Source organism: Mus caroli, chromosome 10 (genome assembly GCF_900094665.2).
Source record: "Mus caroli chromosome 10, CAROLI_EIJ_v1.1, whole genome shotgun sequence".
Taxonomy (NCBI): domain Eukaryota; kingdom Metazoa; phylum Chordata; class Mammalia; order Rodentia; family Muridae; genus Mus; species Mus caroli.
Window position 1 is genome coordinate 120,787,858 of NC_034579.1, and position 17,117 is coordinate 120,804,974.

At 46.8% G+C, this 17,117-nt stretch overlaps 1 protein-coding gene and 1 non-coding gene across 3 annotated transcripts in view; both read left to right on the forward strand.

Annotated features, from left to right (window-relative positions):
* The window catches only part of Rnf41 (ring finger protein 41), a 29,470-nt gene extending 16,060 nt beyond the window's left edge, over positions 1–13,410 (forward strand). Inside the window, exons 3-8 of one of the 2 annotated variants that reach the window (XM_021174484.2) lie at positions 315–427; positions 7,345–7,616; positions 8,502–8,637; positions 9,121–9,224; positions 9,899–10,275; positions 13,049–13,410. In XM_021174484.2, coding sequence (XP_021030143.1) covers positions 338–427; positions 7,345–7,616; positions 8,502–8,637; positions 9,121–9,224; positions 9,899–10,250 — 954 coding nt within the window. In that variant the 5' untranslated portion in view covers positions 315–337 and the 3' untranslated portion in view covers positions 10,251–10,275; positions 13,049–13,410. Of the gene's footprint in view, positions 1–314; positions 428–7,344; positions 7,617–8,501; positions 8,638–9,120; positions 9,225–9,898 lie in introns of both variants that reach the window. The other variant, XM_021174482.1, reaches the window with a different exon arrangement.
* On the forward strand, positions 7,974–8,072 carry LOC115032257. The gene has a single exon (XR_003837903.1).
* Positions 13,411–17,117: the final 3,707 nt, after the last annotated feature.

Consider the following 17,117-nt stretch of genomic DNA (forward strand, 5'->3'; position numbering starts at 1 on the left):
TCCTGAGTAACTAGCTCTTACTGTAGCCCTTCTTACTGAAGGACACATTTTTGGAAAACTTCTCAGAACCACCGTTCTTTCAGCCTGGATCAGGAGTCTTCTCTTTAGAAGCCTCCATTGAAACTCAGACTGCACTGTAATTTGTGTGTGTGCTTATGTGATGTCTGCTCTCAACTGGATGTATTCCTCACACAACTAGATTCTCAATCAATATCTGTTGGATAAGTGAATGGATTTTGGCAGTAAGCTCATGCTTTGACCACATAGACTTGGCTTTTTCTGAAGTGACCTCTTTTACTTGCAACTCCTTTCAGGACCTGGGTTTCAGTGATGAGACATGGGGTATGATGTGACCCGTTTCCAGGGGGACGTTGACGAGGACCTTATCTGCCCTATTTGCAGTGGAGTCTTGGAGGAGCCAGTGCAGGTAAGTGGGCCTCCGGGCAGGTAGAACTACCAGAAAGGACTCTTGAGGAGTGGGCTCCTGGGAAACTCCCACTCCGATCCCTGTAGACCTTTGGTGCTGAGGAGAAGGGACGTTCTGGAGTCTGTCTAGAGTTGTTTCAGATCCTGAGGTCACTGAGACATCTGTAGTGGTCTCAGGCTTGGTAGTTGCTTTTTTGCAGGAATTTCAAGGTCTGTGCTCTGTCTGTGACGGACCTTCTAGACCTGGATCAGTTTTCACTGCACTTGAACTGTGTGATGCTTTGTGTAATGGACAGTGTCCCTTATGCCTGCCTCTAGTCTAACATAACAGATGGGGACTCTGCTTTCTTCCTGGGATCTATTGAAAAGGTTCGATGTAGCCATGCACTTAGCACTTTGATGTGAAAACTGCCAGGTCAGTATGTCATTTCCTCTACTGGTTGGACCAGGCCCAGAGTCACGTGTGTTCTGGGAATGTGAAGCAAGCTGTAAGGTAAACCGCTGACAGCAACATTCATGGGACAGCATCCTATCCGCACCTTATTACCTCTATTTGCAAATACCAATCAGTCCATTGACACTTGGCCAATTGAGGCAATGTAATTTCCAAACCAGGACACGAGTCAAAGCCATCTCATTTGCTTCTTTTAGACAGGGTGTCTTTGAGACTTTGATTCTTTCCAGTTTTCAGCCCATCAAAAGGAACAGAGATTTGAGCAGAATAAGGTTCAGACTCCACTCCAGGGGCTGTCAATCTGGGAACTTTTCTATGTCTTTGTACCTATTGCTGTCAATGGCACATTAGATGGGTGTGGAGAGGTCATTGGGTAGGTCCTGCTCCCTCAGGCCTTGGCAGTGTATTGTCTGCTTTATGGCACTGTCATTTAAGGCAAGTCACATGTAGAGAGATGAATGGTTGTTATTGAGCCTAAGTCAGAAGCCACCCACCCATCTCCAGCCTTTACCTCCTCAGGGAGAAGGCAGGCAGGCGGCTTTTTTGATCCTTGGCGTAATCCCAAGGGCCTGTGAGCTCTTGTCCTACCGCTGTTTGCTTACTTAGGAATGGGTGATAGATTGAAATGATTAAGAAATCAAGCTGCAGCTGGACAGACGGCTCATGGTTAAGAGTACTTGCTAATGTCCCAAAGAACCCAAGGTTAATTCACAGCAACCCCATCTATGCTACAGTGGCTCTCAGTAACTGCAGCTTTAAGGAGATCCAAAGCCTCGGGCACCTAGGCTTATAAACACTTACCCCATACAGGAGCTCACTCCTATACATGATTAAAGATAATAAATACATTTTTTAAGGTGAAGGGAAAAACTTAATGTTTTCTTTGTAATGGTTACCAATCAAAGATAGCTTCTAGGTTAGGGGTGGGGCTTATGTTCTCTTTATCCATGAAGTTCTGGGAAACCCCCATCTGCTTGGACCTGTGTTTTCTGCTAGAGTCTCTGTGAGTTCATGTTGTCACTTGAACGTTGATATCTTCCATCCCTACTGGATCTTACAGGTTTTCCTCCTCCTCCTCTTCTGCAGGACCTACTAAGCACTGAGTGGAGGGGTTTGATGACAACGTCCCTTTTAGGACTGAGGGCTCCAAGGGCTCTGGGGTCTCACTCTCTGCACATCGTCCACTTGTGGGTCTCAGAATACATTGTATTTTTCCAGTAAAAATAAAAGGGGGGAAGGGAGTAGCAGAGAGCTGATATAGTGGTTAAGATCATTAACTTAAGAGAATCAGGGTTGGAGTCCCAGCTTCTGCAGACAGTTCTGTTACTCTGGTTCCAGGGCCCTCTTCTGCCCTCTCATGGTATCAGACATGTATAGACAGAGATAAAACATGCTGGCAAAACACTTATCAGAGAAAATAAAAATGAATTTAAAAAAATCAGGCTGGTTGTGCTGGCTCTTAAAGTTAGATGTTCTGACGAGGCTAAGGAAGAGGATCTCAAGTTCAAGGTTAACCTGGACTCACCTCTGTATGCAGGTGAGATGACCGGATTGCTCAAAGCTCTTGTCAGGCAAGCCTGTGACTCTGGTTCAGTCTCTGCTGGATTCCATGGTAGAAAAAAGCCCCTGTCCACCCCTTTGTCTTTTCCCCCCTATACACATACATAATAACTTTTAACATAAATCAAAATAGTATAAAAAGATACACTGAAAACACTCCTGCGCCCTGCCTCCTGGTCAGCTCCTCAGAGGGAGCTTCTTTGCTTTGTGACTGACAGACAGAGCTTTGCTGTGTAGCCCAGGAAGTCTCAGATTTTTTTCTAAAATTTGTGTGTGTGTGTGTGTGTGTGTGTGTGTACGTGTGCCATGATGTGCTCATGAAGTCAGGTCAAGACTTGGAGTTACTTCTTCTCTCATTCCAGTGAGTCCTGAGGATTGAGCTCAGGACATGAGCATAGCAGCAGCTGCACTAACCTCCTGAGCCAATCTCGATCAGTTCTGACCTCAATACCTGATCTGCTGTCACAGCCTCCCTACCTTGAAGACTATACATATATGCTACCATGCCCAGCCTATAGAGCTATAGATATCTTTTTGTTTTTTTTTTGTTTGTTTGTTTTGTTTTTCGAGACAGGGTTTCTCTGTGTATCCCTGGCTGTCCTGGAACTCATTCTGTAGACCAGACTGGCCTCCAACTCAGAAATCCACCTGCCTCTGCCTCCCGAGTGCTGGGATTAAGGGCGTGCGCCACCACGCCCGGCTTATAGATATCTTTTTATTAGTTCATTTGGTATCCTTTTTTTTTTTTAAAGATTTATTTAGTTATTTTATGTATGTGAGTACACTGTAGCTGCACAGATGGTTGTGAGCCTTCATGTGGTTGTTGGGAACTGAATTTCTAGGACCTCTGCTTGATCTGGTCAACTCTGCTCGCTGAGTCCCTGCTTGCTCCAGCCCAAAGAATTAATTATTATTACATATAAGTACACTGTAGCTGACTTCAGACACCCGTATCCTCCAGCCGTCTCCACCAGTCCCTCTCTAGTCAGAAGAGGGCGTCAGATCTCATGGGTGGTTGTGAGCCACCATGTGGCTGCTGGGATTTGAACTCAGGACCTTCGGAGAAGCAGTCAGTGCTCTTGCCAGCCCATTTGGTATCCCTTTAGTGAGCATCTTTTTTTTACTCCCACTTGGCGACAGTGCTCTATGTAGCTCTGGCTGTCCTGGAACTTGCTCTGTAGGTCAGGCTAGCCTTGAACTGTTAGAGATCTACCTGTCTCTGCCTCACTGAGTGCTAGGATTAAACTTGTATGACACCACACCCAGCTTCAAAATGTAACTTAATTATTTTTAAAATTTAATCACATTTTTAAAAGTGTAATTTTAAAATTACATTTAGAGTGTATGTACACACATGCCCACATAGGTCAGAGAACAACTAGTGGAAATCAGTTCTCTTCTTTCACAACATGAGTCCTGGGTGTGGAACTCAGGTTATTCACATGACACCCCTATCCTCCAGCCGTCTCCACCAGTCCCTCTCTAGTAGTCTCCTGTAGATGAAAGCAAGTGTCTAGAGGGAGGAAAAGAAGGAAGGTAGCTCACCTCTCTCTGTCTCTCTGTCTCTCTGTCTCTCTGTGTCTCTGTGTCTCTCTCTGTCTCTCCCTCTCTCTGTCTCTCTGTGTCTCTGTCTGTCTCTGTCTCTCTCTCTCTCTCTCTCTCTCTCGTTCTCTTGTGCTAGATGAATCCCAGGGCCTTGTTCTTTGTAGGCAGGATCTCTGAGTATCACTGAGCTGTGTCCCCAGCCCTGCTGTGCTTGAGGTGGTCACTCTGACTGGTAAATGTAGACTAAGAGGCAAGAGAAACCAGTTGGAAGTCATACTTGACAATTCAGGTAAGAGATGATACCATAGGAGCTTGAATCAATAGAGATGGAGAAAAGTAGACACATTGGGTTTTTTTTTTTAAGATTTACTTATTTTATGTATGTGAGTACATCATTACTGTCTTCAGACACACCAGAAGAGGACATCAGATCCTATTACTGATGGTTGTGAGCCACCATGTGGTCGCTGGGAATTGAACTCAGGACCTCTGGAAGAGCAGTCAGTGCTCTTAACCTCTAAGCCATCTCTCCAGCCTGATTTTTTTTTTCTTTTTTCTTAAATAGTATGTTTATTCTTTAAGATTACCCAGGATATAGTGACACCTGCCAAAAAACCCAGCACTCAGGGCTTCAAGGTAAGCCTTCTCTATATAGCTACTTCAAGGACAGGATAGCCTGCATGTGACTTTCAAAAAACATGGAGGGCTAGGTTTGATAGCATATGCCTTTATAGTCCTAGCACTTGGGAGGCAAGCGGATCTCTGTGAGTTCGAGGCCATCTACAAATTGACTCCAGGACAGCCAGGGCTACACAGCTACACAGAGAAACCCTGTCTCAAAAAAAGAAAGAAAGAAAGAAAGAAAGAAAGAAAGAAAGAAAGAAAGAAAAGAAAAGAAAAGAAAAGAAAAGAAAAGAAAAGAAAAGAAAAGAANAAAGAAAAGAAAAGAAAAGAAAAGAAAAGAAAAGAAAAGAAAAGAAAAGAAAAGAAAAGAAAAGAAAAGAAAAGAAAAGAAAAGAAAAGAAAAGAAAAGGAAAGAAGAAAAGAAAAGAAAAGAAAGAGAAAGAAAAGGTTTTGAGATGAGTCATATGTTAAGGGTTTCATATATAGATGTGTATATATATGTATGTGTATATATATATACATATCTATATATATGAATATATATATTAAGAGTTAGCTTTTTAATTAGATACTCTTTTAGTTAACACTTTAAATTACATTTATCACATATTTATTCTTGTGTGTTGTGTGTGTGTGTGTGTGTTCACAGTGGGTTGTGACACATATGGAATCAGATGATACTCTGTGGGAGTTGATTCTCTGCTTCTACCAGGCTTGGTAGCAGACATCTTTACCTGCCATACCATGTCTCCAACCTGGCTTTTGAGCTTCTTAGAAGTGAACTCTGAGCACATGTGACTGCACAGGGGTTTGAAGTGCAATCTGTACTAGCCTAATGATCTAAGAGCGATCACTGGAACCTACTGTGGAAAGGGGCCTCACAGCCATGTGTGCTCCATGGTGCGTGTGACTTGCACTTATACACACTCCCAGTTCTGGGCACAACGTAATAAATGCAAAGTTCACCTGACTCAGGTACCGTTCATTGCCCATTGCTGAATGCTAGGTAGTATCTTCCCAGGAACCAGGGAACCAGGGAGCCTTCTCAAAGAAATAAGAGACATCTTTATATATGATGGGAATGGGGAGGGGTTACTAGGGTTTTTGAAATAGGGTATGGCTATATATTCCAACTAGCCTGGAACTTGGGATCCTCCTGCCTCTCTTTAGCATCCTAAGTGCTGGAACTCCCCACCCCCACCCTGCCATGATATTTATGAAACAGAGAACAGTGTCATTCTACAAAAAAAAAAAAGAAAATGCTAGTCCTATGTAGGAGCCCAGGTGTAGCATTTGTGACTCAGGGGCCATACCTCATTGAAAGGTCATGACCGGCCTCATGGAGAAAGACCTTGAGTCTGCACAGAGAAATCTCACGGCCATACCTCATTGAAAGGTCATGACCGGCCTCATGGAGAAAGACCTTGAGTCTGCACAGAGAAATCTCACGAGAGTTTCCCTTACCTTTTCCTACATGATTTGTTGTTGGGCCTTTTTTTTTTCTTTCCTTTTAAAAATATATTTAAAATATTTTATTTTTGTATGTGTGTGGGGGGCGGGTAGACATGCCATGTGTGTAGGTTCCTGAGGATGTCCAAAGGACTCTCGGATCCTCTGAAACTGAAGTTAGAGGTAGTTATCAGCTGCTGTGTGTGTGCTGGGACCTGAACTTGGGTCCTCTGGAAGACTAGCAAGTTCTGTTAACTGTCTCGCCAGCCCCTGTTTGTCTGTCTGGGAGTTTGGAGGGACTGTTCTTTTGTTGAGACAAGGTCTTACTATGTAGACCATGCTGGCATGGAACTTAGAGACCCACCTGACTCTGCCTCCCAAGTGCTGGGATTAGAGGTGTGCACCAGCCTGCCTGGATTTTTCTTCTTACGTTTGCTTATTTTGTGTGTGTGTGTGTGTGTGTGTGTGCGTGTGCGTGTGCATGTGCCTGGATTTTTCTTCTTACGTTTGCTTATTTTGTGTGTGTGTGTGTGTGTGTGTGTGCGCGCACGCGCATGTGCTCTCATGAATACACACACAGTCCATGGAACATATGGAACTCAGTAGTTTGCAGCCAGTTCTCTCCTTTTACCATGTAGATCCCAGGGATCAGACTCACCTCAGGTTTGGTGGCAAGCACTTTTACCTGGAAGTCCCCTCTCCAGCTCCATTTGTTTTCTGAGGCAGCTCTTGCCATGTAGACTTCCTCCTCGGCCTGTGAGCTGGGAACGGCCACATGCAGCCCTCGTACTCTCTCACTTCTGTGGTGGTTAGTGAGTCTCTGCCATCGTCCCTACGCTGTGTCTGAGTCATTCATGAAGCCCTGTGTACAGAACACACCTTTCCCCATAAGGATCTGCTGTGGTCGCCCTTGCCGGCAGGGCTCACCTTCCTCTGGCCTTACTTGGCAGTTACTGTGTGTGAGTGAGATCCTGCTGGCTGTGAGTGAAGGATGGCCTTGTGTCGTCCTCTCCACCCCTGGAGTGTCCTGTGAGTCTCTTACTGTTACAGAATCGTTTGCTTGTTTATCTTGTCTCTCAACTCATTTCCACTCCTGAGCACAGGAAGTGAGTCTTACACCTGACCTGAAAATGCTCTGCCCAAAAAGATCTATCCTTGATTGTGAGCCCTGGATCTCTGCTCCTAGAATCTGCTTGCAGGTTTCATTGGCTTCATAATTACTGGATCCAGGCTCTCAGCTCTTGCTAATCCCCTTGTGTCCCTTTTGCCCCTACTGTCCCTTCTAGGCGCCTCATTGTGAGCATGCCTTCTGCAACGCCTGCATCACCCAATGGTTCTCTCAGCAGCAGACGTGTCCGGTAGACCGTAGCGTTGTCACGGTTGCCCACCTGCGCCCAGTACCTCGGATCATGCGGAACATGTTGTCAAAGCTACAGATTGCCTGTGACAACGCTGTGTTTGGCTGCAGTGCTGTTGTCAGGCTTGACAACCTCATGTCCCACCTCAGTGACTGTGAGCACAACCCGAAGCGGCCTGTGACCTGTGAGCAGGGCTGTGGGTGAGATTCCTCCTTCCACTCTGTTCAGACATGGGCCTTCCTGGCTGCACTCCTGTAGGCAAGGAACACTCCTGACCTTCTTGGCTCCCTGCCCACAGATCTCCACTTTCCAACTACGATCATTTTGCTCTCTTGTTAGCAGAAAGAGGACAGCAGTGCAGTGACCTCTGCTAGCACTGAAGGCCGCGGTGCTTTATTTCTCCAGGCCCATACACTGTCGGGCTGCCTACACCAGTCTTGCGCCTCTCGTGTTCCCTTGTGCCCTATTTTCTGTCTGTGAAGTGGGAAGTATTAAATTAAACACTGATCCTTTGAGCAGCGATGTAGGCCTCCTCATAAAGGAATGTGTGCAGGTAGACGTCAAAAGAGGAGCCTGAGAGACACACAGCAATTTCCCTCTTAATTCAGGATGGCTCCTAAGATGAGGGCTGGCTCTTAAAGGCACAAGAGGAGAATCCGTGGCAGGGTGTGTGCTGGGCATGTGCTGCCAGCTCAGTTGGCAGAGTGCTTTCCTAGTCTGCATAGCTGGCTCTGTCTTGAGCACCTCGGGAGCAGCCAGCATGGTGATCACACCCATAACCCCAGCACTGGAAGGTGGAGGAAGGAGAGCAGACATTCAAAGTCATTCTTAGCACACGTTAGAGGACAGCCTGGCCTAAGTAAGGCCTTTATCAGTGCCCCCCCCCCATGCTGTTTTGTGGGTAAAAGTTCTATATAAGGGCAAAGAGAATGTTTGGAAAAATTGAAGAAAGGGAGGCCTGGAAAGATTGTTAGAGTATGAGTTGCAGAAAGCTCACTCAGCAGTTTTCTGTCACAGAATAAGCCATGAGCTTATAATGTCCCCTCGAATAGCCTGTTCTGCTCTTGTCTCATTCTGGACTGCAGCCTGGAGATGCCCAAAGATGAACTGCCAAACCACAATTGCATTAAGCACCTGCGCTCGGTGGTCCAGCAGCAGCAGACGCGCATCGCAGAGCTGGAGAAGACCTCGGCTGAACACAAGCACCAGCTGGCAGAGCAGGTGGGGCCCGGGAAATGAGGGGGGCATGTTCTCCTGGTGAAGAATCTCCGCCAGTGCCAGACACCACAGCCTGTGTCCTGCTCCGTCTGCAGTTTAGTAGGGAGCCCGTTGGACCTGTCTGCCCTCACTTCCCTTCATGTCCTTCACCCATTCAGTCACCTGACATATGGACTGCCTTCTCTTGTTTGTTTGTTTATTTTTCCAAGACAGGGTTTCTCTGTATAGTTTTGGCTGTCTTGGAACTCACTCTGCAGTCCAATCTGGCCTTGTATTCTGAAATCCACCTGTCTCTGCCTCCCAAGTACTAGGATTAAAGTTGTGTGCCACCACTGCCCAGCGTGGAGTGCCTTCTTCATGAAACCATTTTGCTGTCTTTCCCCTGTGTTCCTGAAGAAGCTTGTAGTGTGCTGTTCCTCAGATCTCTCATTCTCAGGCCTACTGTTTGGCTAAAGTGTCCTCTCTGGTTCTCTTTCCACCCCACAGAAGCGAGACATTCAGCTGCTGAAGGCATATATGCGAGCCATTCGCAGTGTCAACCCCAACCTTCAGAACCTGGAGGAGACAATCGAATACAACGAGATCCTCGAGTGAGTGTCACTCGGTGTGGAGTCAGGGGTGGGGGCAGGGCCAGAGAGAAGAGCAAGAGAGACCCTCACTCCAACCAGGCTTGCTCTTCACTGGGGTGGATGGCGGGGAGTCCTGGCTGAAGATGGAGTTTGTCCAGAACTAGCTGGGGACCACCATGCTCCTAGCATGTACTGAGAGCTTAGGGGTACTCAGGAGCAAACAGGGGTAGCTTAGCACTCGGAGGAGAGGGCAGAGTGTACATCCAGGAAAGTCTGTAAAATCCAGCAAGACCAAGCAAGTGAGCAAGGGAAGTGTAAGACCATGTAAGACCCTGTCCATTTGGAGGCCTGTGTAGTTGGTAGACCAGACAGTGAGTGTGGAGTGGAGAGGAATAGGCCCGAGGACCACAGTGTAGAAGGCATTTCTTCCTTCAGGAAAGTCTGGCAGTTGCTGTGTGGTAGGCACCATGCATGCATTGGGACTTCAAAGAATAACAGCCTAGACTCAGGGATTGAGGATGGTGAGTGATGTGACGTGAAGTGAATAGCAGGCCCAACTAGAGGAGGATTTGGGTTTTCTGGACCAATGCTGGAAAGAAAGTCAGGTGGCCTGCAGAGTGGAGGTCATCTCTGAGGAGAAAAAGCCAAAGCAGAGAAAGGCAGGAGCTGGCGTGACCATCCCAACCCCTCCACAGGTGGGTGAACTCCCTGCAGCCGGCAAGGGTGACCCGTTGGGGGGGCATGATCTCCACTCCTGATGCTGTGCTCCAGGCTGTCATCAAGCGCTCCCTCGTGGAAAGTGGCTGCCCGGCCTCCATCGTCAACGAGCTGATTGAAAATGCCCATGAACGCAGCTGGCCCCAGGGTCTGGCCACACTAGAGACAAGACAGATGAACCGGCGCTACTATGAGAACTACGTGGCCAAGCGCATCCCTGGCAAGCAGGCTGTAGTGGTGATGGCCTGTGAGAACCAGCACATGGGGGACGACATGGTGCAGGAGCCAGGGCTCGTCATGATATTTGCGCATGGTGTGGAGGAGATATAAGAGCGTAACTGGCTATCAGGAAGAGGTAGAGTTGGAAAACCCATTGCTCCAGCAGCTGAGCCCTGACTTCTCCCACAGCCCTTATGCCACGGCTTGTACCTGAGCCACGTACTCCCTGCTTCTGGCATGAAGGACTTTGGGGCACTTAGCTCAGCCTTTCAGTGGAGAACCCAGATTCCTGCCTTTTGCTATATTCTTTCCCCCACAATGTCTGTAAATTTTCAGTCAGGGTGGAGAAATCCCCACTTCTGTATTTTCCTGACTAAGATCCCCTGGTTCCCAAATATTTTCAGAAAGCACAAAGAAATTTGTTTTCCCTAGAGGATCAGGGTGGAGTGAGGCATTTCTAATTGTCTATCTCTTCTAAAACCAGGGAGTCCCAGCAGGCAGGAGTCCCAGCAGGCAGGCTTGCTGAAGTCACGCAGCATTGAGAGCTGCTCTGAGGAGCCAGCACCTGGCAGAAGGGCTGAGGGTGTAGCCCAAACCCTCTAACCAGTGAGGCCAAAGCCTGGTCCTCACACGCATCCCTGTCCAGGCCGCTGTGAAGGTGCAGGCCTTGCTGGGTGTGCAGGGTGGCCCCTGTGAGGGAGCACAGGGTGGGTTGCTGAAATGTTGCTGAACTCTTTCCTACACGTTTCATAATTAGGGAAGGGAAGGAAGGGGTGGGCGTGAGAGCACTGGTGTTCATACACTCAGCAGGAAGCTGCTGTCTGGCTCTGCTGATCCAGGACGGCACTGCCTCAAGAGGGTGTCTGTGTTGGCTCGGTGGCCCCTCTTCAGCCCTGTGATTGCAGTTAGCTTGATTTCCTTTGGTGTTGTTTGTTTATATTTCCAGGTCACAAACCCCATCTGTTACCCAGTCTTGTTTTCATAGGATGGACTGGCTGTGTCTCTCTGATCTAGCCCAGCCACATTGTTGGCAAATTAATTTATTTACTTTTTTTTAAAGAAAGGAGAAAAGAAAAAAACATCAAGAAAACTTAAAACCTTTCTTATGCCCTTTCTTTGGTTGTTCCCATTGTGGGGTTTGGGTAGGGTGGGGCTGGTAAGGTCTGTTTCATATGTTTCCTTTTCAGCATGAGCTCTGGTCTGATACCTGCTCTGACCCTCCCCTCCATCACCCTGCAGGAGTTTTGGCTGTGGCAGTCCAGCATTGATGCCTGTAACCCATGAAGAAATTTGTTCCCTGACCCTTTAGGTCTCCTTGTGAAACCCTAGAATTAACTGGCTGGCACATGTGTTTTGAAGGTGACTCTTCCATGTTTCCTGAGGAAACTTCCTGTTTATCTGGGTTCTAACCTTCACCAGCCAAGTGGGATACAAATCAGATGTCTCCAAAGCCAGGCTGACTACACTGCCTCAGTCAAGTCCACCCGAGGACTTGGGGCCATTCAAAGCTCTCTGGGTGGCTGCAGGGTCCCCCGTGGTGGCCAGTAGAGTGAGCAAGGAGAAAGAGTGGTGTGATTATTTTAAAAGCACAGGTGGGAGTGTGATTGGAGAGGTCAGAGGGCACTCCTTCACCATACTCTAGCTTCTCTCTGGGAGTTCCACTCCAGGCTAGCCTGCTGTTGGTCTCACTGGTTGAGTCATGTGCCTCCTGTGGGGTTGGGATAGAAGGATATAGCTTGAGGACCGTAAGGAAAAGTTGGGTGTTACAGCTCCAGGGCATTGTGCTCGGGAGTTTGAAAAAGGCTGCTATGCTCAGTCGGGTTACTGCATTTCTTGTTCCTCTTTGCGCCTGCCTGCCTTGCCCAAGCCCACTCTGTCTATTCCTTACTCTGAGATGAATGATGGAGGAGGCTGAAGTTTGTGTGTCCTTTGCACCAGTATCTGCAGCTCTTCTGTTGTGCTGTGTGCTGTACATGGTGTTCACTGCACTAATAAATCTCTCACTCAACTCTAAATTCTTAGTCACCCCCCCTTATGAAGGATTCTTCCTAGCTTGGTAATGCACCTTCCACTGACCTCTGCCTTGAGAGACGTCTGTCTGGAAACTGCATACACTTCACACACTTCGAGTTCTGTGCTCTACTGCTCTCGTAAGCCTAACTGCATTCTCTTCAGAGTGTCCCTTTAGCCGGAATTCTGTTTTCCTAAATGTTCTTGCATTTGGAGGACACTACAGAAGACTTTAGCACCTCTCTCCAGCAAGTGGGGAAGCTTCTGCCCCCTAGGGGCTCCTAATATTAATGTAGGGAGGAAACCTGAAACAGCTCTCCTGCTGTTCAAACCTTGACAAGGACTTGCCTGGCTAGGGAGAGGTAAGAGCTCTAACTGCACATGAGGATGTGAGTTCAAATTCCCAGCACTTGCATAAAAAACTGAGCATGGTCAAGAGATAACTCCCTCATTGTGTGGGGCAGAGGTGGAAGGCTTACTGGAGCTTGCTGGTCCCTATTTGAGCTCTAAGTTCAGTGACTGACAGTGTCTCAAAGAGTGAAGCCAGGTATGGTGGAACACGCCTTTAATCCCAGTGCTTTGGAGCCAGCCGGCAGATGTCAGTGAGGGGCCTGCAAGTTTAAAGGAATATGGCATAGTAATAAAACAGGACACCCAACATCCTCTTTCAAACACCTTGAAAGCATGAGTATGCACATACATGTCCAACATGCTCACACATTTTTGCTGAACACTTTTGTTACTACCTTATTCCTCCTGTGAGAAACTGTGTGTGTGTGTGTGTGTGTGTGTGTGCGCGCGCGCATGTGTGCATGCATGTGTGGCTTAAGATATTTATGTATATTAATATTTTGCCTATATTTCTGTCTGTGTACCACATGTATGTCTGTTGCCCACAGAGTCTAGAAAAGAGCACTGGATCTCCTAGAACTGGAGTCACAGAAGGTTGTGAGCCACCATGTTGAGTTTGAAACTAGGTGCTATAGAAGAACAGCCAGTGCTCTTAACCACTGAGCCATCTCTCCAGCTCCCAACTGTATGTTGAATTTGTTGACCTTTATTGTGCACCGAATGTAAATATAATGGAACTCTCCTGACTCTTAAGTTGAGGGAAAGGACATTCTTGTCTCTCTGAGTCTTCCCTTTCATGCACAGTCACTGATCGCACAGTGGAGCCATCTGCTGTGATGCACACTATAGTTCTGGCACTCGAGATTGTTGAGTCAGAGGCCATTTGTTTTGCGTAGTGAGTTCCAGACCAGTCTGGGCTTCGTACTGAGGGCAGGGGGTGGGGGGGGGGGTATGAGAATGATTGGCAGTCACAGTGGAGCACTGGGAAATGAGACATGAGCCTGTCAGAAATGCTGGGACCCTCCTTTCCCCTTGAATCAGTTTTTTGTTTTTTAAATTTTATGTGTTTAAGTATTTTACCTGTATATATGTTTGTGTACCACATACATACATGCCTGGTGTTGAGCTGGTATTACAGGCTGTGGTCCAGCGAGTCCAACAACAGCTGTCTACCAATGGAAAGTCCAGGAATCCAGCTCAGTTCATCCATGTTCAGTCCATGAGACTGGATGTCTCAGATGGTTTTCAGTGTGGGATCCTGAAAGCATAGGCTGTAATGGCAGTGAAGGAATGAACTTGCTGGCAAGAGCAAGCAGGCAGAGAGTGAGAGCTTCCTTTTTCCATATCCTTTCTATAGGCTACCTCCAGGAGATATGGCCCAAATTAAAGGTGGGTCTTCCCAAATCAAATGATTTAAGAAAAAAAAAAATCCCTCACAGGTGTGTCTGGCCTCTTAATTCCAGATAGAGTCAAGTTGACAACCAAGACTAACCATTGTATGTCAGATCTATACACAATCATGTTTTGCTTAATTTCCAAATGAAAACAATAACCAGCTCATTATTATGCCTAACATGATAGAATTATTTTTCATACAACACATTATAAATTCTAGGTCTGGAGAGATGGCTTAGCAGTTAAGAGCACTGACCGTTCTTCCAGTGGTCCTGAGTTCAATTCCCAGCAACCACATGGTGACTCACAGCCATCTATAATGGGATCTGATGCCCTCTTCTGGTGTGTCTGAAGAGAGCAATGGTATACTCATATACATTAAATAAATAAATAAACAAACAAATAAAATTCTAGATAAGTGCAGTGTCCCTTGAGGGACATTTCTCATGGAAACTCAAATAGGAGAACCACTGATCTCCTCATTGGTGCTACAGTACATGATAAAGTGAGCATATGAAATGACACACCTTTAATCCCAATACTTGTAGAGGCGGGCAGAGCTTTTGAGTTCAAAGCCAGTCTGGTCCATGACAGCCAGGGCTACACAGAGAAACCCTTGTCTGGAGAAGCACATTTAAAAAAACAAATAGAAAACACTAATATCTGTACAAACACATTGCCTTAGTTAAGGTTACCACTGATGAAACACCATGTCTAAAGCAACTTGGGAAAGAAAAGGCTTATTTTGCTTATATTTCCATATCACTGTTCATCATCAGTGGAAATCAGGACAGGAACCTGGAGGCAGAGGCCATGGCTTATTGGCTTGCTTCCCATGACTTGCTCAGCCTGTTTTCTTAAAGAACCCTGGGGTGGCCTCACCCACAATAGGCTTGGTCCTCCCACATCAATCACTAAGGAAATGCCCTACAGGCTATAGGCCCAATCTTATGGAGGCATTTTCTCAACTGAGGCTCCCTCAGCTCCAATAATGCTACTTTGTGTCAAGTTGACATAAAACTAGCCAGCACACATGTTCTTAACAAAATAGAACAGAAACTTGTCGGTTATATTCCTCATTTCTACAACTGGTCAATGTAGCCAAAGCTAGTATTTATTACCACCTACCTTGGCTACCCATTCTGTGTTCCCTCTACCCTGAGTGAGCGCTTCAGCAAGTCTTGATTCTTTCCTGGAGAAGGGATTTGTGTTTTTGTTCCTGATGGGTCTGTGCCCTTTGTCATCAGGCCTAGATTAGGCTGTTGTACGTTTTCCATTGTCTTTAATACAGGACATGGTAGCACCAAGATATCATACCCTAAAAGATCTACTTCACTCCAGACATAATCTCTCTTCCCTCCATTGTGGAGAGGCAATCCAGTTTCTCCAGCCCTTCCAACACCCCTGAGCCTGACGGCTTAAGGGCATCAGATGCCTAAAGTGACCAGGGAGAACTCTTGAGCATCCAATTCAATGGAAATTTTGTTGTGGCTCCTGCCATCTCTAAAACCAAAACTTTAGTTCCAGTAGACCTGAAGGTCACAGGACTAGGAAACAAAACCTTTCTTGGGTCAGCAGGAGTGACGGGAACTACTCCCTTTTCCACCCCTCAATCCCTGGGCCGGCAGGAGAAACGGAACCATGGATTGGAGGCTGATTCAAAACATATTCAGCCTTCTGGAAAAGTCTGTCTCAGACTGCTGTGAACCCCTTGGCCATTCCATCGGTCTGACAAACTAGCTTGCTCGGGACCGTGGGAAACATGGTCTCAGTGGGTTCCATGATCGTGGACCCAAGGTCACACTTCTCCAGCCGTGAAGTGAGTTCCTAGGTCATAAATGAAACTGTGGGACACCATGATGTTAAATAAGACATCGTGGTAAGTCCAGGGGATGGTGGTTTAGGCAAAAGCATTATGTGCAGGAAATGCAAAGCTATAAAGAATAAGCATCTACTGCAGTAAGGACAAAGCGTCGTCCTTTCCATGGAGGAAGAGGTCCAATGTAGCCACCCTGCCACCAGGTCGCAGCCATAACCATGTCAGCTTTGGTGAGTGTCAGTGCATGTGGTGGAGTCCAGACAGAACCTCTGCCACCATGGCCTCCTTGTTCATATGCCCAGTGAGCAATGACAGGGATGTCTGGGAAACAGCAGACCATTCTCTACTTGATGGTTGAATGTCTTCTCTTCGAAAGTCACCTCTTCGGATTTTTTGTTTTTGTTTGTTTGAGACAAGTATCTTCACGTCCTTCACCCATTTGGAGAGGATATTCCAGGCGGCAAAGGTAGACAGACACCTGCTGAAGGGGAGAGCTCCTCCTCAGGTGAGGGAAACCGTGAGAATCTGAGGCCTCAAAGTTCTCAGCCTCAGTAGGGTCCTCCCACACACCTCCATCCCAAGTTACAGGATCCCAGTCCTTAACAATTAAACTAATGCCCTTTAACTGCCAACACCCTCTGGGGCTGGGGCTTTTATTTTTTGTAATTCAGCCAGTCTTATAATGAGTGCTTCCTTTGATTTCCTGCAACTTGAACTCCGTGGCTGCTGGAGAGATTGCCTTCCTTCCAGGGCACACTTAGAAACCTTTTAGGCTGTCTATGCACACATGGGGCGCGGTCAAGTGCATCACTAAGTTCAGTGTTGCCCTTCGCCGTATTCTGAGATGTTAGAAGTTGGTTAATTTTTTATCGCAGAGTGCCTTCTTTTCCTTTGCCAGTTTATTCAGAGATAAGAAGCAACCAACTAGAATTATTTTTTCCTCCTCACAAGTCGTCTAGAAGTTTTATATAGTCGCCAAATCCATTGTCTCTCACAATTGGTGAATCAGGATGATCAAATGCATTTGTCACCTTTGTCAAATAGTTCACACCACAGGCTTTCAGTACTCTCCTGGCTCCCAGGAGAGGCATCATCAGGTGGAGAGATTTCGGTAACTGTAGGTGTTGGCAAATTGGAAAGCCTATTCTAGATACCTAAGGAAATTCATCCTTCTATTGCCCTAGAACCGCTTCTGGTACCAAAATGTGTATTAGGGTTCTTTAGAGTAGCAGAACTAATGGTGTGTGTGTTATATGTGTATATATATATGTGTGTGTGTGTGTAAAGAGGATGTATTAAAGAGGCTCAGCCGGGCGTGGTGGCGCACGCCTTTAATCCCAGCACTCGGGAGGCAGAGGCAGGTGGATTTCTGAGTTCGAGGCCAGCCTGGTCTACAGAGTGAG